General features: G+C 39.0%; 1 protein-coding gene across 1 annotated transcript in view; it reads left to right on the forward strand.

Annotated features, from left to right (window-relative positions):
• Slc15a5 (solute carrier family 15 member 5) overlaps positions 1-23,878 on the forward strand; it is a gene marked incomplete at its 5' end in the record, with an annotated part of 69,204 nt that overhangs the window by 13,283 nt on the left and 32,043 nt on the right. The window contains 3 exon segments of the mRNA XM_008856044.1: positions 10,874-11,015; positions 11,017-11,048; positions 18,877-19,008. Of these exon segments, the coding sequence (XP_008854266.1) occupies positions 10,874-11,015; positions 11,017-11,048; positions 18,877-19,008 (306 nt within the window).

Below are 23,878 nucleotides of genomic sequence, written 5' to 3' on the forward strand. Positions count from 1 at the left end.
TAAATAGAATACCTCTAGGACTGAGGGTGTGGATCAGTTGGTAGCATGTTTGCCTAGCATACAGAGGCCTGGTTTGATTTCAAGCACTGCATAAACCAGGCATGGTGCTACGTGCCTAAAATCCTAGCACTTGAGAGACAGAGGCTGAGGATGAGGAGTTCAAGGTCATCCTCAGCTAAAATCTCTACACCTTCCAGGACTATATCAGGAGAAGACTTGATGCACTGAGAGTATTTATCCAGACTATATTTTCCTAATACTATCCACATACAGATGCATCTATTTAAGGGTCAACCTTAATTGACAAAAATTCTAAAATCTGCAGTATCATTGTGATTTATCCTGTTATAATTAGCCATGCTTCAGTTTAGACTTTCATGGTTCAAAACTGTTTACTCCTTATTTCTTTTCCTTAGCATTATTAAAATCCTGTGACGTGGCATTCGGTAGTTAGTGCTAACATACACAAGTATTAATCTGATTAAAATTAGCCCAATTACGATTGTTACTAAGTGCTACACAAAGCTTAAGTGTATAATTATCTTGGATTTGAAGTACCATTTAAATTGAAATGCAGACAAATATATTCAAATTCCTGTAAGATCTTTCAAGTAACCTGAAAATTCAAATTCTAACTGAAAGGTTTTTTTTTATGATAGAGTTTGACCAAAGTGCTGATCCCTTTATGTGTAACCAGTGCCTTGTGCTACTTCGGATAATTGGCAATCACATAAAATTCTAAATTTGGGCTGGAAAGAAAGAAACTGACACACTAAAACCTGAGTTAAGGATCCAGTCACCTTTATTGGAAATAGGATTATCTCAGAAAAGATTACTTTTTCTTTTCTTGCTCTTAATTTGCACAAGGTCTTGCTGTACAGCCCTAGATGTCCTGGAATTTGTGGTTTACACACCTGTGTGCTGGGATTACAGGCATGTCGGACCTATGCCTAGATGGAATTACTTTTTTCTATGTAGTTTTCAAACTGATAAATTTTCCCAAGAATGGGGTTAGAGAGATGGCTCAGTAATTAGGAGAAATGGCTGCTCTTGCAGAGAGCTCCCCTGGTTCAGCTCCTAGCACATACCTGGTGCCTAATAACCATCTGTAACTCCAGTTGCAATGGACCTGATGCCTCTTCTGGCCTCTACAGGCATTGTGCTTGGTGCACCTACATACATGCAAACAAAACACTAATACACATACATAAAACTAAATTAATTAAAAATTTCCCCCAAGACATATACTATTTGCCCGTTGCAAAACTATTTAATAGAAAGAACTACAAACACTAAAAAGATGACTTTTATAGATATTTACTGCAAATAAATTTTCATTTTAGTTGTTCATTTGTTTAACAAAAGCACATTAATATTCTCAGTCTTTAATGTTAACATCAAATTGGAATTAAATATGAGGTGAGGTAGATGGATCTAGTTCAGCATCTGAAGCAGTATTTGATGCCTTATAGAGTCTTTTGTGTTATCTGATCTTTGTGTTTAATGAATGACCTGTTCCACATTCAGAAATTAAAATGTAAACCATAGCTGAAGCTCCTGAAATGAGATCCAAAGAAACAGAGAGAGTGGTTGGGTGGGTAGCTCCACCAGGCATAGAAACACACAACTAGGACTAAAAACAATAACAATTTTAAACCACGGGCCATTCTAATAACGAGAAATATCTTCCCTAAAGAGAGAAAATACATGATAATATCATCAGTGCTATTTCCACAGAGTGTTCTGAGGACACCAGACTGTTCTCACAAGAGTTCATTTCCTATTCTGTAAGTTTGCTAAAATGACAGATCCAAGGGGAATTTCCTAAGGGCTCAATAGAATTTCATAGCTATGGTGGTAAGCTTACACATCAAACACCATACATCAGACTACCCACAGAACCCCCCCAGTCTTCTCAGTGAATAAGTTCAGCCAATACCTTAAAAATCTTAATATATCCATTATTTATTATTGGATTTTGCTTCAATATAAAACAGTAAATGAAACCTTAACATTCAAATGAATTCTGACTTTTATTTCACCGTGGTCTAATTTGGAAAAGTATTACATGATAGGATAATAGAATAAATTATAAGAGCTTCAAGACTCTTATGGGCTTGTCTGCAACCATGCAGCCAATATTAAAACATATATTATTTATCTGAATATAATATCTCCTTTGGAACCCTTGTGCTTAATCTTGTAAATACAGATCTGTAGGAAGTTTAAAATGTGTGAGTTCTGATAAATGACAGTCTGCTTTGGATGTGTTGTGAGCTCACCAAAGTTAAGAATTAAAAATGGAGCAAATTAAATTTAGGGTAGAATCAGACTTTGAATTAAAAAAATCATTTTTTATCGGCACCAGACTGAAGTTGCAAAAGAAAGCAGACGTAGTTTTTCAGAGCCTTCATGTATAATATGCTTTGCCCTAAATCATTAAGTAATGACTGGTATAGTCTGTTCTTGTCCTATCCAAAGTCATGTTGAAACTTAATCCCTAATGCCACAGTACTGGGAAGTGCACCTTGTGGGCAGTGAGTGAGCCACGAATGGGTCCCAGTGCACTTATAAAAGGGCCTGATGGGGAAGGAGCATGTTCATTTTGCCCTTTGCCTTCTGCATGATGAGACACAACGTCTCTCCTTTTTGGAGGATGCAACCTTGGAGGTACCCATTTGGATCAGAGAGCAGCCTGCATCATGCAAATGAACATGCCAGAGCCTTGATCTTGGACTTGCTGACCTGGAAAACTGTGAGAAAATACATTTCTGATCTTTCTAAATGATCCCATCACAAGCATTTTTAGTTTCATCAATGGACTTTTAGAAATGAGTTAAATGTGTGCTTGCCTAAAATTGTCTGGAGAAGGACCTTTCATTGAGTTGTGCTGGATCAGGTCCGACGCTGTTCTGTAATAATGCAGTGATTCGCAGAGTTTAATTTGGACAGGAACCATCTGTGGATCATTTCAATACAAAATCTGATTCGGTTCTTGGGTGGCTCCCTGAGATTCTGCATGGCTAACAAGTTCCCAGGTAACACCAACAGTGCTGGGTGATCACACCTACTAGTGTGGAGAACGAAAGAAAAAGACACAGGCTCTCTAAGGTTTCAGGCAGGTGTGCGGTAGCGGCAGTGGCCTGACTGGAAAGTCACGAATTATCGGGCCAGAGCTAAAATTCAGAAATAAGCAGTAAAAGCCGATGACAAAACCAGAGACTCAAAATTCATTGTAGCTTATAGAACAAATCTAGTCCAACATCTGTCTGCGTAACATGTAAGTTGAGAAAGATTTGCACAGACAAACATTTGCTATTTATTTGGTGATGAGAAATGCTAACGTTGAACCCTAATTGAGTGATATTGCATTACTTCCTCACAAATGATTATTTTGAATGTGATTCATTAAAAGCTTGTAGAAATTTCTCTCTTTTTACACAAATAATTATATCCCCTTAACTTTGTGTTTTGGCTTACAAGAACCATATTTATTACTGGTCATTTACAGGAAACAAAATTTGAAGACTCTGATCTAAACTATTGCTAAAAATGCTATGAAATTTCCTACACAAATTATAAACCATTCTATGCATTGCACAGTCAAGAGTCAGTACCCAAAAGTGCCTGGTATTTTTTCTCTAGATTACCTTAGTTAATATGAGAGGTGTCTTAGAAGATACTCGTAGAGGTCAAATTCTAAAATCTTCCTGTATAATCTTCCTGTGATGGAGAGTGAACCAGGACCTCACACATGCTAAGCATGCTTTACCACTGAGCGACATCTTCAGCCTTCACATTTCAAGGAGGAATCCTGAGAAAGCAACTTGAATCACTGTTGAGAAGTACAGAGTTCTTCAGATACTCCTTCCTGTTTTCATAATTTATTTTCCTGAATGGAAGACTCTTCTGGTATCTATAAAGTTCTAAAATGACATTGTATCTTGATAAGAATCTTTCTTAACTATTGTATGATTGACCCAGGTAGACTCTTTAAATCAGAAAAATACTAGTTTTTAGAAAGCATTTCCTTCCATTTTCTCTGTATTTCCCTTCTGAATTCCTATTGATCAAATGTTGCACATTGCAAAAACAATCCAATAATTTTCTCAAAACTTTATGTTCAATATCTATAATTTTAAGGTTTTTTTGTCTGTTTCTTTGGTTTGTTACTTAGTTGGTTACACAGTTGGTTAGTTAATTGGTTGATTGGTTAACTGGTTACTTGGTTGGTTGTAAAGTTGCTTAGTTAACTGGTTAGTTCATTTGTTAACGGATTTGTCAGTTAGTTGGTTTTCTGGTTAGTTACACGGTTTGTTGGTTAGTTGACCGGTTAATTGGTGAGTTGATTGGGTTTTTTGTTTGTTTGTTTGCTGCTGTTGCTGTTTTAATTCCTTTCGTTGCTGTTGCTGATCTAATCTCTTGGAAATGTCTTTGACTTAATCCTTCAAGTAGTCTACGATTTTTAAATGTTAGTCATATTTGGTTTCCAAGGTTTTTATTTTTTTTTAATCTTTCTTCTTTCACGCAAACTTGTTCCTATGTTGTTGGGCAATGATCTATCTTACCACTCTGAGGGTATCAACTAGATAGTACCTCCTTTCCAATTTGTTTTTCTTTTTGATACTGAACATTCTTCTCAAATGTCTGGTGACCTCCATTGTCCAGTCACACTACAACAGAATAGTATGACTGAAAACATAAGGAAGACCACGCGAACATAACGCCCTGGGTAGCACGTCTATGTACACAGATGGGATTTATCAAAGGTAGGCTGTCCAATGAAATGATTTTACAGAGAACCAGTTATATTATTGTGAGACCTCTCCCCAGCAAACAGTGGGTGGAGAGTTCTTTTACAAGAAGTATCAAGCTGTTAAAAGAAGGCACTTTCCACTTCTTCCTTGGAGACTCTTCCCTTGTGCTAAGGGTAAAGTATGGGGAGGGTTGCCTCACTGTTCAGAATCTTCTCCTTTTCAGCCTTAACCTTCTTCCTCAAGGTCATGGTCACTCCTATTTAACTTCCGCAGATTAAGGTCCTAGTCCCTTGCCAGAGGAAGAGCAGGAGTGTGAATACTCACCCAGTCTCTACGGTAGAAGTTGAAATTTAGGTCCCATAGCTGGGTGTATGAAATTCCAACTAGTTCTCCAACTTTTCTTTAATAGCCTCACTGTTACCTTCTAAAATGCCTGGGGCCTCCAAGTCCTAAGGTCCTGGTGATTCTTTAAGGTGACTAGGGTTCAACTGAGCTACATCTCTAGCCTGATTAATCATTTATTAACAAATAAAGTTATTTAAGGATTTTTGACCTTTCCCTAATTAAAATTCCTCCAATGCTGTATTCTTTCTGTGTAAACATTTTAGAAATTCATCTGAAATGTGTAAACAATTCAATAGCTTGAACTTATTCTAATTGTTTGCTATATAGTCAAAATGGGAGAAGCACCAAAGGAGCTTAGTGATATAATCTGTAGATCCCAGCAAAGAATCCCAATTTCACCATAGACTTCCCATCTTTATCTAAAGGGATCAATAGTAGTTTTTGGAAATGTTCCCTTTTTTCTATGCATTCCATCCCCATCTGCTCACTCTGGGGAAGTAAGTAGCTTCTCTAAGTTGCCAGATCAAGGTCATTTGGTACATATATCCTCACATTCAGTTCTTCTGGTCCTCAGTACTCTGTATTCTAAGTGTTCTATACGTTCATTTTCCTTCAGTGATGCTTTTTCTTCCTTTCTGTGATTATGTCTTCTACCTCAAGACATTTCTATATTGGCATCTTGTTCTTACGTCTATAACTTTTCTGTTTGTTGGTGCCTTCCTTTGCATGAAAACATGAACAAGCCTTCCACATGTTATAAAACTGATTCCTCTTACTGTTAACTTCTTAAGTAAATTGTTTGGCTTTCCCTTCCCAAAGCACTCTTTTTAATTTTGTTTGTTATTATTGTGTGGGTATGTGGCTGTGGGAATGTGTGTTGCTTACTCTGAATCTGGGTATTTGTGTTGGTAATAAAGAAAAAAGCAAAATTGGTTCCAATTCTCATAGAGCAAATGAACAGATAATTGAAACATTCACGATACAAATGAAGACACCAGGGTACATTATATCAGATGGTTGTAAGTATGGAAAATGGAGAGAATGACAGACAAGATCTAGTTTAGATTGTGAAATACATAACTTAAAGATAAATAAGCATGAGGTAGGTCAGGAAAATGTTTCACAAAGGGAGATGAGCAAATCGAAGTCTCTATAGTGAGAAAGAGTTTAAGACACTTGACAAAAATGAAGATGCATGTGGCTAAACCACAGTAAAATAAGAGGAATTCGCAATCAATTAGCATAAAATGATGAGCCCAGGCCAGATCACACATGTCATGTAGAGGGCTTGGGGTAACATTCACTTGCGTTTACAGGTTATTCCTTGCCAGTGTTCATTGTTAGACATAGACTAGCTTGGAAATGGGAAGACCAGTCAGTACAGACATTGCAAAGTCCGGGTTAATGAGAAAGGCATTGGAATGATGGCAGTGACCATGGAGAGGAGGAGATTGGTTTATAAAACATTTTGGATAGAATTTGAAGAACTTGATGTATTTGGAGCTACTGGGAAAAGAAAAGGGATCGCGATAGTATGAAGGAATGGGGAGAGTGAAGAATTTAAAGAAAAGGCCGATAGTTCTGTTCTGTCTTCTTCCTTAAAGCCTCCCTTTAAACCTCCTTTCTGTCCTTCTTCTCTCACCGATGTCTGATCACCACTGAGGGCATTGCTTAGACATTCTTTTCGGTCCCTTCCAAGCCCCTTTCAGCCTCACCTCACCTTAAACCCACACACTCAGCAGTTCAATTGTGAATCTTTTTCTCTTGATTCACCCAATCTCCTGAGCTTTAATATGCATTTTTAATGGTTTTCTGGGCAGCTCTATTCAGATGACCCGTAACATCTCCGATTCAGTTCAGAATTAAACGCCATGTTCTCTGTATCCACTTAAGGACCCCATTCATATTGTTACCACTCTGAGCTTTCCAGTTACCTGGACTCTCATCAACATAACATCTACCACGTCCTTATCCTTTGCTCCAGCTACTATGGCTTTACCTGCTTTCTCTTTCCGAGGTAGAATTCCTGCTTATAGCTCAAGCCTCCGTACTTCACCTGGATTGTTCTTAAAGCTTCCTGTCTTCCTTACCTCTAAAGCCATTCCCATTCTACCAATCAGCACGTGACCTTGACAATCATCATTCTCAATGACACTGCTGATCATTTTACTTGTGTTCCCAAACTCCAATGATTCTATTATCCCAGATTAATGTTCAATGCCTCCAGAATGTATCAAATGCCTCTTAGGATCTGACCCCAATCTATCTTCTCTCCTGACTCTCAGATAACATGGGCATCCCACCATTCTGAAAATTGGCCCAAAGCTTTCTGGGCTCTGTGACTTTGCCATTACCACTTATAATACCCTCACCTTTTCATTCTGGTTTTCTTCTCTCTTATTTTATTTTATTTATTATTTTTATTTTGTGTGTATGAGTGTATTGCCTGTATGTATGTGAGTGCACCCATGTCGTGCAATGCCGCGGAGGTCAGAAGAGGGTGTCGGATTCCCCTGGAACTGGAGTTAAGGATGGTTCATAGCCTCCATATGTGTGCTGGGAATTGAACCCAGGTCCTCTGCAAGAGCCATCAACTCTTAACCGCTGCACCATCTCTCCAGCCCCAAGTTCTCTTTTATTAAAGCGTAAAATGATGTCTTTCACCTCTTGGACTAGAAACTGGTCCTTTTCATACTCCTCAATGGAATATGAGTCTGATAGGAGGACAGCAGATGTTCATTTTACGTCCCCCACTGTGCCTGACATACTGCCTTGCATATAGCAGGAACAGAATAAAAATTAAATTGAATTTATATGTTAGTACTCTTTATGATACACCTAGAATACACTTAGTAACTGAGAAAAATGCAATTTTATGATGAATTTTACCTGATGAGAAATTCACATCTTAAATGGGCTACTTACAGGATGAAAATCTCAAGTTCACTATGAATGGTTCTTTATTGAGCCCAATTTAAAATAATAATAAATTTGAATTTTCCTCAAAGTTTTGAACTGTTACTTGGGTTTTCTTTATTTTTATTACACACTTAATTTCTTGGAGACCTGATAAAGAACAGCCTCCATGGGCACATTAAAATGTTGAGAAAATATAATTTAAAAATTACTGACCAGCTTAACCATCAACCAAAGCAAACACGATGCTGTTTAAATATTAGACTGATACCTTTTAAATTGAAAGCTTTGCTTTATCTAAAACGTTAGCAAGTTGGTAAAATGGGACTAGCTCTAAATTTCAAGTGAATTCCATTAAACTAAGCTTTACTTCTTGTATTAGTTATTTCCAAAGTCTTCCACATTCCTCCAAAAACCCACATGGTCAGGTTCCTTACAGCAGCAGCCCACTCTCGGTACCAAGTTCTGCATTAGTTATTTTTCTGTTTCTGTGATAAAACACCATGACCAAAACAACTTACAGAAGGAAAAACTTATTTGAGCTTATGCTTCCAGAGGATTAGAGTTCATAATGGTGGGGGAGGCATGGTGTCAGAGGTGACTAGAGCAGAAAGTCAAGGGATCACATCTTCAAACAGGCACAGGAAGCAGAGAGGAACTGGAAATCTGGCAAGGCTTAAGAACTCTCAAAGCTCACCCCCAGTGACACACTTCCTCCAGCAAGGCCACCCCTCCTAAAACCTCCCAAAACAGCGCCACTCACTGGGGACAAAATGCCCAAATATGTGAAGCCTATGGGAGACATTTTCATTAAACCCACCACACCTCTGTTTCTTTTATAATCTTTTATTTATTATTTTATTTTATGTGTACAAGTGTATTGCCTGCATGTATGTGAGGGCACCCATGTTGTGCAATGCTGCAGAAGTCAGAAGAGGGCTTCAGATTCCCCTGGAACTGGAGTTAAGGACGGTTCATAGCCGCCATGTGGGTGCTGGGAATCAAACCCAGGTTTTCTGCAAGAGCAGTCAGTGCTCTTAACTGGTGAGCCATGTCTCCAACCCCCACACCTCTGTTTCAATAAGATTACATACAGTTATATGATTGAGAGATGGAGTGGTCACAACAGATATAAACTCTGTCATGAAATCCCTCCTTCCAACCTAGATAGCCTAGAAAATTTCTGAAAGTGAAGGAAGGGCTGGCCCCTATGTGGACACTTGCCCACGATGGACCTTTTCATCTGTCTCACACTTTTCACCTCCTTAATTATTTAATGATTTTTATTCTTGCTCTTCTACTTCTCCTCTATAAAGTTTTTTGTATATGTGAGAGAGTATTTGTGATGTGTATGCACATGTATGTACAGGTATGCACCTGTGTATGCATATGTGGAAAGCCAGAGGAGTACATTAGGTGTGTTACTCTATCAATCTCCATTGTATTTTTTGAGACAGGGTCCCTCACTAAACCTGAAATTCACCATTTTGGCTTGTCTGGCTGGTCAGTAAGCACAGACGATCTGCCAGTCTATGCCTCAAAATGTTGGGGCTCTGGTTACATGCAGCCACGCTCTGCTTTGACATGAGTGCCAGGGATTTGAACTCGGGTCCTCTTGCTCTCACAGCAAGTGCTCTTACCCACTGAGCCATCTCCCCAGACCCCTCTTTAATTATTTCATAAATAGTTTCTAGTCTTCAATTCTCTATTAGCTGCAAAGATCAAAGACAAGACAAAAAAAATCCTAATAATGTCTTCATATTATCACCAAATCATTTAAAAATAATAATTTCAGGCATGGCTCAGCAGTTAAGAACACTGCTTGTTCTTGCAGGAGACCCAGGTTCAAATCTCAGTATCCACATGACAGCTAACAACTGTCCGTAACTCCAGTCCCAGGGGATCCGACAGACTCTTCTGACCTCTGTGGGCATTGCACAACACAGGTGCACTTACGGACATGCAGGCAATACACATATACACATAAATAAAAAATAATAAATAAAATTTTAAAATAATAATAACTTCAGCCATATAAAGAGATAATTTTGACTTAAATTTTCCCCAAATCACTTTTTACTCAAACATATCTCTTTTTTAAAAATTTATCTATATGGGCTTGAGAAGTGGTTAAGAGCACTGGTTTTTCTTACAGAGGACCCAGTTTCAAGTCCCAGCACCCACACAGCAGCTAACAACCATCTGTAACTCCAATTCCAGGGAATCCAATGCCTTCTTCTGACCTCTGTGGGTATTGCATGACATGGGTACACTTACATACATGCAGGCAATAAACTCATATATATAAAATAAAAATAATAAAATATTTTTTAAACTTATTTATAGCACATGGGAGACTGAGGTGGGAAAATCTCCATAAATTCTAGGCCAGCATGGGCCAAGTGTGAGGCCTTGTTTCATAAAAATCAAAAGGAAGGGGAAAGTTGCTTAGCATAATAACTTTCATGTGGGAAGGTGAAATCTATTCCGTATCTTCCATAATTACCACGCTGTTTCCTCCAAGGAGTCTTTATAATAGCAGAACACTATCTTACTTAAATCTCACAAGCACCCTACACAGTGAACATCATTACCAGGCCTTGCAGTTCAGCAGAGTGGTAACGGACTTAAGTAGCTAGCCTGAAGTTCACCTGTGAATCAAGCAATAGGGGGTGAACTGAGCCCTTCTGAATCCACAGCCTGAGCCTTGTGTGTCTCCACCACACGCTTAGCTGTTGTCTTGACATCCAGGGAGCAAACTATGCTGCAGAAACGTCCCTGAGGGTAGCTGTATAAGAATGCTGTGGCCTATGGCCTTGATTTCCAGATCTTCTTTTCATTTTGTCTTTCTCTAGTTGCTGGAAACATTTCTGCAGGCTTGTCTGTGATGACAGCTGGCTTCGTTGAGATACACAGAAAGTTCTTCACACTGGTGGAACAGCCTCTTTCAGGAAAAGTCGTCTCTGTTTCCTCCATGGCCTGTTTCTGTCTGGTTCCTTGGAGTTGCTGAAGCTCTGGCAAGCCCAGCCGGTGAGTAATGTTCTTTCAGTCAGCCCTTTGTACACAGCATGCCACCCCGAAGGAACGAGTCAAGCGGCAAGTGTTTGGTTCATTGCCTGAATATATCCCACAAGACTTTAAGCAAGCCTATTTTCCCTCTCATTATTTATTTATTTATTTTTATTTTATATGTGTGTTTTCCACACATGTATGTCAGTATGCCACATGAGTGCAATGCCCTTAGAGACCAGAAGAGGACATCAGTTCCCTCGGAACTGTAGTTACTGATGGTTATGAGCCACCATGTGGGTGCTGGGAACTGAACTCAGGTCTGAAAGAGCAGCCACTGCTCTGAACTGCTGAGTCATTGCTCCAGCCCCTTCACACTCTTTTATTTGTAGTGTTTTCTCTTTGTTTCTCTGCCATCAATAAACAATTACCGCTTCTATTTGGATGTAGATAAAAGGATTCACTAACCTGATTAGAGCCAATACCGTCTGGTCAGACAGAAAAGAAAAAGAAAAAAAAAACTGCTAAAATCTAGAAGAGAGCTACAACTGAATTCATCCTCTCGCCTCCCACCTCCCTCCCTCTCACTCAAACTCACATACATACTCCCTCCAAAAGTGATGTTTAATGTACTTTGAGAGTATATAAACATGCAAATGAGATGAAAATTTGATGTAATTTTCCTGATAACTTAATGTCTTTAAATTAAATTACACTAGATTAAATGCGATCACTGGTATTTCATAAGACATGTTCAAATTATGTTTATTAACTATCAAAATTTCTAGATTATCTCAGTTGCTTATATTGATTAAACCAGTCACTTTATAGTTCACCACAGTACTTCAGAAACTTCCTGAAATACAATAACGTGTGTGTATTTGGGTGTACATACACTTATCGGCATAACCTATCACATCTTCTGTCTCTGTGCTCCTCGTTTCCGTTCAATGGGACACCTTATTGTAACTCGACCCACGTTACACTTTACTGAGAATGTTTTTACATGCTCCAAGTATCTTCATACCTCCAATGTCTCCCCCATTTTATACAACCTTTTGCATAATCATCCTAAATGAAAATTCTAATCATTTCATTTGGGTCCAAAATCTTCAATGAGTGTATTATCTTCAAAGTTATTCCCAAATTAAGTATGTACTTAATAAATATGCATTCACACACATGTGCATATACTTGAAGCCAGAGAGATTTAGTCAAAAAAACTAAATGAATGAATTAATTTGTAATCATAGGTATGCAAATCCAATTTCTTTTTATTATGTTAAATGTTAAAGTATCTCAGTCTGTGGGCTCTACATGGATAAGTTATAAGATTTGATGATAGGACCGATTATATAGCACAGCAAAGAACACAAAAGAAGTCTAACGAATGGCACTGTGTCAGCATTTGTGATCAGCCCTGGTGTTGGTCTAGAAAGTTTTGGAACTAGCCAAAATGTTCCGGACTGCATGTAGAAAAAAGCAGTGAGTAATTATACTGAGAAAACTCCCAGCCAGCTTAGCACAGTGACTCAACATTTAGAATCCAAAGAAGTCATTAAACCATGGGCTGTTAAAAAGGTGGATCATGTAATGTAAATCACTTCATTGTAACCTTGTTTATTACCCATCTGGAAACTGAGTCCAACTCACTTAAGCATTTGCCTACTATAGGATCCATGGGCCAGAGACCAGAAGACTTTGGCTTCATTTTCTGCCTTTCACTTGCTACCTGTGAGTCTTTGAGGACTCGTTTATACTCTAAGCTTCAACTTTCTGGTCTTTAAAAAAGAAATAATAATCATTATTCTTTGTATTACAGCATCAGGGTAAGAGTCAATGGGGATAAGAAAAACTTGTATAAAGTGTGTTGAACTACAAAACCAAGTAATGCCTGGGAGGCAATACAGCCTGATTGTTCAACTCTTTGGTCTTAAAATTGGACCAACCTCAGCTCCAACCCAGAATATGAACAAGAGTTGTTCAAAGACTCTAGTGAAATAGTTCATGCAAAGATAAACAATCGGTGCTTAGTACATAGTACTCAGTAATTAGCACCACAAGATGAGCTTATCATTTTCCTCGTTGCTCTTTGCATGAGTAAATAATGCCATACTCTGGATTAGGCACTGTTGTCTGCTCTTTGTATCACAAACCAATTAGCCATGTGAGACCTAATGATGTGAACAGACGTGTTTGTCTCCCAGGAGCCCCCCTGGATCCCTCCCTACTCCTTACCTATAGCCTCCAATCCAAAAGCAAGAGTATTTACATGGAGATATAACCTAATCCTGGCCATACTTGATTCCACCAGAGCCTCGGAATTTGTCCCAGGCACAGTACTCCCTTCTCTTCCAAACAGCAATCACGGTCTTTCCTAAACATCACTCTTAGAATTCCCCTGCCTACAGTCCCACAGCAAAGACATAGAAATAGTTTCATTCACCTTCCCAGGGTCAATAATACTCAAATGGTCTACCTTCTGCATCTTGTTCCCACTACTACTTTTTGTGATATTCTGACCCTTCGCCCCTCACTAAAAACCTTTGTGTTTCTAAAGTGGCCAATATATTTCTATTCCCAAGGCCTTTGCACTTACTCTGTGTTTAAAATTCCCTTTCTTTTGTTTTGAAATGCTGACTTCTCACTGCGTTTCCTAAAGAGCCATCTGCTCAGAGAGACCACTCTGACCTGTTCTCCATTCTGTATGCCTCAGTCTGTCTCTGTCTGTCTGTCTGTCTCTCTGTCTCTGTCTCTCTCACACACACATACACATATATACTTTTTTCTTTTATAATACATGTTTTATTGAATTTTTTACATTTCATACAATACATCATAATCATATTCAGACCCCTCCCCTAGTTGTACCCCCATAACTCAATCCATCAGATTTCATGCATTCTGTCATATATTTAAGGCCTATCAAGTCAAGTTTGTGTCCCTAAATGTCCCTCAGTGTGAGCGCATCCACTAGAGACTGTTCAGCCTATCTATCATCACTCCCTTAAAGAAAACTAATTCTCCCTCATTACACAGTGATCAGCTGCCAATAGTTCCTTGCTGAGGTTGGGGACTCTTGCCTATTTCCCCAGTTCTATGCTGTATTTTTGCCTGATTGAGTTTGCACGGAGCTTGTGCATGCTATCAACACTGCTGCAAGTTCCCAGAGGCCTGGAAAACACCCAAATCTTGAATCACCTTGTATATATTTATGTGTGTTTTGCCTGCCTCTGGATATAACACATGATCCCTGAAGCAAGGGCTTTTGTACCCCTGGCTAATCTTCCTAGTCCTCAGAGTCCCCTGTGACCCTCATTCTGGAAAGGTACCCACACATGGTACATTATCAATAAGTATATTTTGATTGAGTAAACGAATGAAGGAAATCAACCATTTCTACATAAGTTTTTAATTTCTACATTTTGTTTTCAAATTATTGACAATGGCTGTGTTGATGACCATAAGCAAAGAGGCACAATGATTCACCTACAATTATCAGGGAGTATCTTCTGCCCTGCAAAGTCTGTGATACTCTGGAGATGAGCTACCAATAAGAAAAGGAAAAGTTGAAAGCTTTCCACACTGTTTTAATGATAGCAGTGTATTCTCCAGTAGTCTTAGGTGCCCGACAGTGCTCTGAGAGCGTCAGACGTATCAACTAAGAACAACAACAGCAAAAAAAAAATAAGAAAAATAAAGACAAAAACTTGTCAAAACTTTGTCACTATGGAACTTGCAGCCATTTAGTGGTTGAGGAATTGAAAGAAAGTAGGAACGTTGATATAACAGCAGTAGCAGTTCCTAAGTCAAACCGTGATCAGCACACCTTTTAAAAAGTGGCAGGTAGTAAATGGATTCAGTTATGACACTGTGGAATAATCCAAGCCATGGACAATGTACAATGAGCAAGTGTGGCTGTGTACCAATAAAACTATGCAAATAGGTGGTGGGCTGGTCATTCCCTAGCCACAGTTGTCCTACCCTTACTTGGGATGAAGGTAGAGGTGTGACACTGGATGTGAATGGATTGGAAACCAAAGTAACAGAGGACACAAGGACATAAAAGGTCAATGGACTGAGAAACCAAGATTTACCTGGGTTGGAGGATGATCTCCATGTATGTTAAAACCACAGAGTTAAAACAAGGGACAGTGTAGACTGTGAGGATGAGGAAGGACCTGCCGACTCTGAAAATAGACGAAAATGTCTTAGAATGGCAGATAATAACACACAGAGAGGCAATGGGTAGTCTAACATGATATGGTCTGCAGGTACAATAGGGGAGTTTCATTTTCTGAAATGGTGGCTCTTCTCCGTATGTTCACAATTGCTTCTCGCCAGGCAGAGTAAACACATTTCAGCTGTTCCAGAACAAGTGGAGTGAAAAAGGAACTCCAGCAACGAGTCCCCAGGACCAGATGCTTTAGGAAGGTGGTTATGTCTCCATATGTTACAGACGCTACACGTGCTGTTAGTGGCCTCCTGGTAAACCACAGCCAGCTGCTATCTGGAGACGTTTTACCTCTCATTGGCATGAAGACCTGTTTTCACATATACTTTGAATATTTTTACAGTGTCTTTGTGATGTAATGGGTATTTTACAGTAGTGACTGACTTGTTGATAATATCTTCTCTATCGTGATGGGCCACAAGAAGTATCTCAAAGCCTAAAAAGTCAATTTGATGATCACTGAAGTTGAAGAAGATAAGAACATGCAATTCAGTGTCTGAAATTTGGAGGTTTGAAGACTTACAAAGCTAAGTCCTATTAAAGGGAACTGGAGGCTTTTCGAAAACGACTGAAATGACACCAAAGAGAGATTAACCAGCAGGCTGAGAGCTGGCAAAGTGTGTTCATGAATTATACACTGCACCAGAAGTTCCAGCAAGAGAAAAAGCAGAGGATTAATAATTAAGTAGCAAAGTAATAATGGTCTCCTACATTCTGCTTTTACTCAGGAAAAGAAATCAACCCACTTACTCCTTCTGCCTGTTATTTGTCTCCATGTATTTATGGTGAGCAAAGTTCATAAGCCAAATCCCTTCTATAACTGTGAATCAGTTCTTCCCAAAGCCTTGTCCTCGCAGGTGAACCTTCCTGAAACTACTGGAAGGCCTAGGTTCCTGTTGGTGATTTGTGCCGTACAGAAGAGCTGTGAGAGCCATGACACGTGACCACCAATATTAGATGCCCTTCTCTACAGCATTTTATTTACCAACATCCCTATCTTCATCCCTGACCAGTATTTTTGCAAAGAGAATCTGGTTAGCACCGCCTGGCATTATTTACACTGTGCTGCTGTCTGCCCTGCCGGAGCCTAAAATCTAAAAATGAATGGACACCTTTTCCATCCCTTGCCCAGCACTGAGCAAATTTCCTGGAGCACAGCTAGGGACTCGCCTAAATGTTTATTGAATGAATAAATAAAATCATGTGAATCACACAGAAAATAAACTAGAGGTGTTCCTGGAATGCATGAAGGAGCATTAATAACATCTGCATTATGTAAGTTCATTTGAAAGTGCTGGACAAGGGCCAGTGAGATGGCTCCTCAGGTAAAGGCACTTGCTGTCAACCCTAACGACCTAAGTTCGATCCCCAGGAGCTACATGGTAGGAGAGAACCAACTCTAGCATGCTGTCCTCTGTCCTCCCCATGGACACTGTAGCCCTCGCATCACACACACACACACACACACACACACACACACACACACACAATAATAATAATAATAATAATAATAATAGTAAATTGTAAAGGGGGAAAGTAAGTGCTGGGCAAATGCAGAGGTGGTCTGGGGGAAGTGCAAGTAAGCCAAGAGTTCCCTATTCCTGAAAGGGGAACGAAGCAATAAAAACGGGTTTCTTAGAGATGAGGCAGCGAAATGATGAGCGCTTAGAGCACGTGGCTTTCTATCTTTTCTCTTTAAAATGAGCTTTAATGTTTATGATCTCATAGCAAAAAAAATTTCCAAATCACAAAAGAGTCAGAGGTCAGAAACGCAATAATGCAACGACTCCAAATTAAGACTGTTCATGATATTTAATGCATTACTCTACAACCTCTTGCTACGTAAATATGATCGTCCAGATTACTGAGATGAACATCCAGTATCCATTGTCCAGCTTCAGCAAGGTGTGTCTCGGGGGCAAATGTGGTTCAACTCTGCTCTCGTTTTTGAGCCCTCCTCCTCCCTGTTACATAATTTTGAAGCACCCCTCAGACACCATAGTATAGCAAATAGCAAATATTTTTAAATAGCTTATTATTTTATGTGTATGAGTGTATTGCCTGCATGTATGTGAGTGCAACCCATGTTATGCAACGCACATGGACATCAGAAAATGGCATCCCCTGGAACTGAAGTTAGGACAGTTGTTAGCTGCCATGTGGGTACTAGGAACCAAACCCAGGTCCTCTGCAAGAGCAGCCTTTGCTCTTAACCACTGAGCCATCTCTCCAGCCCATAAATATCAAATATTTTAATAGGCATCCCTAAAATTTTCATGCATATTTTAATACACCTATGTCAATGTGACATGAACACAATCATATATACTTACTTTAAAACATTTCTGATTTTAGAAAAGATTATGTCTACCTAATTTTTCAAAAAATTTCTCTCATGGGCTCCCCTCAGCCTATTTCTGCCATCATTTCTAGTACCCAGCCATGCCTGGGTACTAGAAGGCTTGTGCTAGTGCCTGTTTCTGAGCACTTCTTCTTAAATGGGGTGTTCTTGCTTCCTTTCTGCAGCTGTGACAAAAACACTCTGACTAGAAGCAACTCAGGGGAGGAAAGGATTTATTTAGCTGACACTTCTAGATCATAGTCCATCACTGAAGGAAGTCAGGGCAGGAACTCGAGGCAAGGACCTGAAGACAGGAACATTGGAGGACTGCTGCTCACTAGCTCATGATTGATAACTTCCTTGTACAGCCCTGGACCACCTGTTCAGGGATGGTGCTGCCCATAGTGGGCTGGGTCCCCGCACATCAGTTAATATTAGTCAGTCCTTCACAGATATACCCTCAGGCCACTCTGATTTAGGCAATTCTTCGACTGAGGCTTTTCCTCTCAGATGACTCTAGGCTGTGTCAAGTTGATACTTAGGGCTAACCAGTACATGGGGCAATATACATAAAGGGTTTTGCACAGTGCTTTGCATGAGTAGGATAAATATTGTTTAAGATAATTAGCCTTTATTTAACATATAACAAATCAGTATTGTACTAAGCACCTTATATGTAGTGTAATAGGTCACAATACCTCTGAAAATGAATAATAACACTATTACCATTTCAAAGAAGAGGACATTGATACTTAGAAAGCCTCATCAACCTCTTTAAGATCACAGGAACAATAAATAACTGTCATGAAATTTTAGAACATTCTTGTTTCACTTCACAACTCTTGTACAGATTTTCCATGATAAATTCATGTTCCATAAGGAACCAATGGACATGGAATTACAGAATCAGAGATCTCATGACACATTGCTATGATACTATCTAGAAAAAGCCTCACATCAATCCAAAAGGTATCAGAAATGTTCAAAGAGAAGTGATATTTGGGATATAAATGACATTTAACTTTCAAGCAATCAAGTCCTCCTTGTTTAAAGCCATATAATGATGCATGTTCTCATATTTGATTCATCATATTTAAAGATATCTGTGAATTGCCCCCATAATCTATCTGTGCATTAACCTTAACAAAGTCCAGCCTATACATTTTGTTGCTATTAGTGAGTTGTCATTGTTGCACAGTCATCGCTCATTTGATCATTGTCCAGGAAAGTGATCTGGAAAGCGTGTTCTCAATTCTGACCTCTCTGTCTCTCAGTCTATGTGATAACGCACAGATGTGTTCCAAGAACCTTCATAGAAACTTCGAGGATTTTTTTGACACTGTTCCATGGATTTGCCTGCTTCTCAGGGGCGCTGCTGGCGGAGTTGGTTTATCTCATCTCCGAAGGTAAAAATATGCTCATGTTATGCTTACGTACATTGAACTGATGACTAGGGAACTGGCAGACAAAACCTTAAGCAAGGGGCTTTGCCAGCACAGTCTTTTATTTAATTGATCCACTTTTGCAATTAAGATAGCATTAAGATAGGAAATAGGCTCTTGCTGTATTCATTAATTTCTGGGAATTGTTTTTCTTTTGATAGGAGGAGGTAATTACAGAATGTCACTTCTCAGGAGACTGAGTTGGCTGTCTTTTTTAAGTATATTTGAAAGCAAACTGGTCATCATATTTGCATGAGGCCTTCTAATGAGGCTATCTACAATAACAGCTGATAGTTGTCACAGACGACGTATAAAAGAGTCAGCTTATTTTCTTCTTGATTTACCCCAAATCTTGTCTGTATAAACCAAGGAGGAATCATGAGGTGACTAATAAATGATCTTGGAAAGCTTTCCCTGTAGAGATTTTGGACAGGAAAACAAAGAATCTGAAAATTTCACATACAAATATTAAAGTACTACTCTTAAGTTGTTGTGTGGGAGGAAAAAAATCACACAGGGTGACAGTCATGACTAGTGGTCACAGGGAAGTGCCTTTGACTGTATTATTAAATCCATAGACTTTAAAAAATTGTTGTAGAATGTCACAATGCATTAAATTTGATTTTAATTGACTTTTGTTTATTTCATGGAAAATATCATAAGCTTATTCTTTTCTACTTTCAAAAATATTTACGGTTGTGCACTTAAGATAATATAAAGAAAGGGTTGATTTGTGTTCTCTTAAACAAATTCAATTTACCTGCTTTCAAACTATGAAGAAAATAACTTCTCTTAATGACAAATTCAGCTCTAAGTCTCCATTCAAAAATATTTATCAAAGTCTCAGTCTGTTCAAGCACTGTATTGGGCATTGCTCTGCCAGAACAAGCAAAATAAATATTCCCCAAACCTTAGAATTGTTCCAGGAATTCAGGAAGCAATAAATTTACAAGTAATAAATATAACTGACGTGGTAAAGCTCTATAGAAAAAAAATCTATCAAATTTGATGGATGGATGACAAGCTCAAACTCTTCCCTTCACTTAGTTATCTGAGAAAGTTAAGGAAAAACACGCGTTGGGTAGTGAGACTCAAATGGTGTGAGATAGCGTTGCGATTCCCAAATAACTCAAATTCAAACTGGCAAAATTAACGATATTACTTGCAGCAAGTTTTTGACCTCTGACAGTCGGTTTCTCTATGAATCATTACCTTTCAAGAGTCAATATATAACCTTGAAAAGTCTCACTGAAACCTGCATCTAAAACATTTCAGGTGTTAAACACGTTTCTTTTTTCACATTACTTAATGAAGATTTCTGAAAGTTGGCTTTAAAAGCTTTCTACAAGGTCAGAGAGATAGCTCAGTGGGTAAAGTCACTTGTTGCTAGGCCTGATCACATATCCCTGGTTCCTACTTTTGGAACCCACATGGTGGAAGGAGAGAACTGAGCCTTGCAAGTTGTCTTCTGGCCTCCACAGGACTCTCTCTCTCTCTCTCTCTCTCTCTCTCTCTCTCTCTCTCTCTCTCTCTCTCTCTCTCTCTTTTTTCTCCCCCCCCCGTAATTCCCCCTCCCTGTAAGTAAATAAATGTTAAAGGTTTTTACAATCAAACCACATTTGACATATACTACAAAGCTAAATATTACTACTAGCTTATGTCTTACATAAATTGAAACTGTTTCTATATCATATTAAGCAACTTACCCAGAGTTAGACCAAACTTCCTGTCACCCCCCCACAAAGAAAAATTCTTGTATTTTATTCATTAGCCACAATGTTGAAGATTTCAGAAATTACTGAACATAAATCCCCGATTTTCACTCTCATCTGCATTCATTAAACAATGTGTCAGTATCTTTAAAATATGATTCCTCACATCAAACACAATACTCAAAATAGGCACAGGCAGGATATTTATCAGTCTTGTCTGTCTTTTTCTATCTCTATCTCCCCTCAGCTCCCCCCAAAGAAGAGATTGGTTTTTTTGGTTTTTTTTTTCAGTAGTTGCATCGTGCCTGTGGTCAATTAAAACCTCAAACAGCTTTGTATTGCTTCTGGGTTGCTTTCCGTTCAGCTCCACTCGTCATTTTTTTCTAATTAAATATAGGACTTTATCTTTCTGCTTAATAAATGTCAAACCATCATGCTAAATAATAGACATTTTTGGAACTTGACTCTGTCACCCAGTGAATTACTAAATCTTTATTCTTTCTGTTGGCTGCAAATTTAGTAAGCAAGTTCCTAGACTTCTCCCGGGTAATTGATAAAATTGTTGAATTGGACAGGACTGAAAATAGAGCTTTATGGAAAATTTCTGTAGACTGTTCTGGCAAGTTAATGACAATCAACTTAAGCTCCTTCTTTTGGATATAATCAGCTTCCAATTCATCTAATTACTCTCATTTCACCCATAAAGTTCCCCATCCTTCCCTAAATGACAACACAGGAGATTTGTCATATGTTTTCCTGGGAGTAGGTTGTTTCTCTGTTCATGACAGCCCCTTATAACCATCAGAATATAATTCAAGAAAGGGAATGAGGTTTATTTAAATGATCTGGTTTTTGTGATCCTATCCTGTCTCACAGTGACTAATTAGGGTCCCCCCAAAGCATGGCCCTTTGACCATGAGCATCACTTTGGACAAGCCATTCTCTCTATATGACTGTTTTCTCTTAATTAAAAGTACAGACAATGCTTTTTGCTTTTCTCAGAGATGATTAGAGGATAAAATTAAGAAAAGTGCTCCATAATTTCAATGCCAGAAATTATTTTTAAATATAAAATTGCCATACATTGTAACATTCTTCTGAAAACACAGTAAGTCAAATTAGCCATGTGGTGGGGTGGGTCTACTGGACAGGACCAGCCACAACAAAACCAACAATGAAGATATATCTAGGCACCCGACACCCTCAGCATTGCAATCAGCATTTAGGATATTTTCAACTTTTAAGGGTTTATGTCAGCTCTGTATCTGTTGGGGGCAGGGTATGTGTGATTGGGAATGACCAGCTATCACAGTCCCCCGGTCTCCAAGCTGCATTCGTCATTTTTAGCGCCGGGATGGAGAGATGGTGAGAATTCGGTAAATTCAAAAGATTTCTCAAAACTCAACTGTGCAGACAGATAACTGTTAGAGTGACATTTTCAGTACAAGTGAGAAAACCGATCCTTCTGGGATCGCTCACTTCGAGTGTTTTAAAGGAGAAAATAGAGGACTAAACCCACCCTCCTACACTAATCACTTCAGGAATAGTTTATCTAAAAGTAGCAATGCTAATCTAAGGGTGTGAAGAAGTCACTCTTTCAACCACTTATTTCAACTCCCTCCCATTAGGAACCAGATCGGTCTTCTCACACTTGTGACTTCAAACTTACCTTTTGACAAAAATAGCAAAATAGAAATTCAGTAAGACGTGACATCTTAGTTACTATGGGCTTACAGGTGACGGGAAGATGCTAAGCATAAAGCCTGAAAGAAAAGGGACAGAAGAATTAAGAGGTCAAACTGTGTGTCTACTTGCCCTGCCCCCAGTCTCACCTCCTTGGGTTCTAGGAAATATACTAAGAATTTATCTGTTAAATTCAAATCAAGATCATTTTAAATTAAAAATGAGATCTTTTTAAATTCTCATTTAAATATCTACAAGAATTGAGGGCACTGACAGCCATGTCAGCATAAATCACGGAGCTGATCTTGAAACAGGAATTTGCAGCTACAGGGAACTTGAAAGGAGACCATATTTATGCATCTGGAGAAGTATTCAGCTTAATTTCTCCAGCCCATGTCTATTTTCTAAGAAATATGCTTCTTCCAATCCAAGTCGATGACTTGGTTTCTATCTTCATATGCATTTTGAGATTGTAGAGTTGTAGACCTAGAGGTGGGAAGGCAGTGACCTGCTGTCCCTGAATCCTCCCCCGCCCCAGGACCACAGCTAACTGGACGGGCCCTCGACAGCTTCTAGGGTAAAGGCTGTTTATGATCCTCACTCAAAATTAGGTACAGATTCCTCCTCACCCAATACTGCTATGAATCTCGGATATGATTTGTTCTACATCTTCAACCTCTGGCTCCACAGAAATCCCTGGCGCTGCCTGGGAGTATTTGAGTGCATAAGACTATCAAGGAAGAGCCCAAATTACCCATTAGGCTGTAGAAAGTTACTAACCATTGCAACTGACTCACAAAACATAGAAAGAAGTCTATGATAAATGTTTCTTTTTATTTAATCATGTACTGTGTGTGACTATGTGTTTGTGTGTTGGGGGGTGTTGGTGCGTATCCAGGCACATACTTCAGTGCACACACGAAAGTCAGAGGATAACCTTGGATGTTGGTCCTTGCCTTCCATCTTGTTTTTGGCAGGGTCTTTTTGTTGTTTGTTTCTGTATAAGTCAGGCTAGCTGACCCAGAAGCTTCCAGAAACTCTGTCTCCACCTCCCATCTCCCCATCGGAGCACTGGGGTTACAGGCATACACTACTGCATCCACATTTTGTGTGGGTGCTTAGAATTTGAACTCAGGTCCTGACAGGTACACAGCAAGTGCTTTACTCAGTGAGCTTCCTCCCTAGGCCTTGACTTTGCTTCTCGTTCTTTCTGAGTTTCAGGTGTTCTTCTTAAATGGTGTTCTGAATAACTTACCTTCCAAGATTTGTATGAGAACTAGACAGGGGGGAAATATAAATCACAAGATAAATTTAAGGAAACAAAGATAATGACTTCTGTTCTTAAGGTTGCTGTCAGCTGATTGAGATTTCTGGGTCAGCCAGGTCTGCATTAGAGGTGATGCTTTGCTGGGGTGTTTCAGTTACTCTTCTGGAAAGAC

This window comes from Nannospalax galili, unplaced genomic scaffold (genome assembly GCF_000622305.1).
Source record: "Nannospalax galili isolate Female #2095 unplaced genomic scaffold, S.galili_v1.0 scaffold208, whole genome shotgun sequence".
Lineage (NCBI taxonomy): Eukaryota > Metazoa > Chordata > Mammalia > Rodentia > Spalacidae > Nannospalax > Nannospalax galili.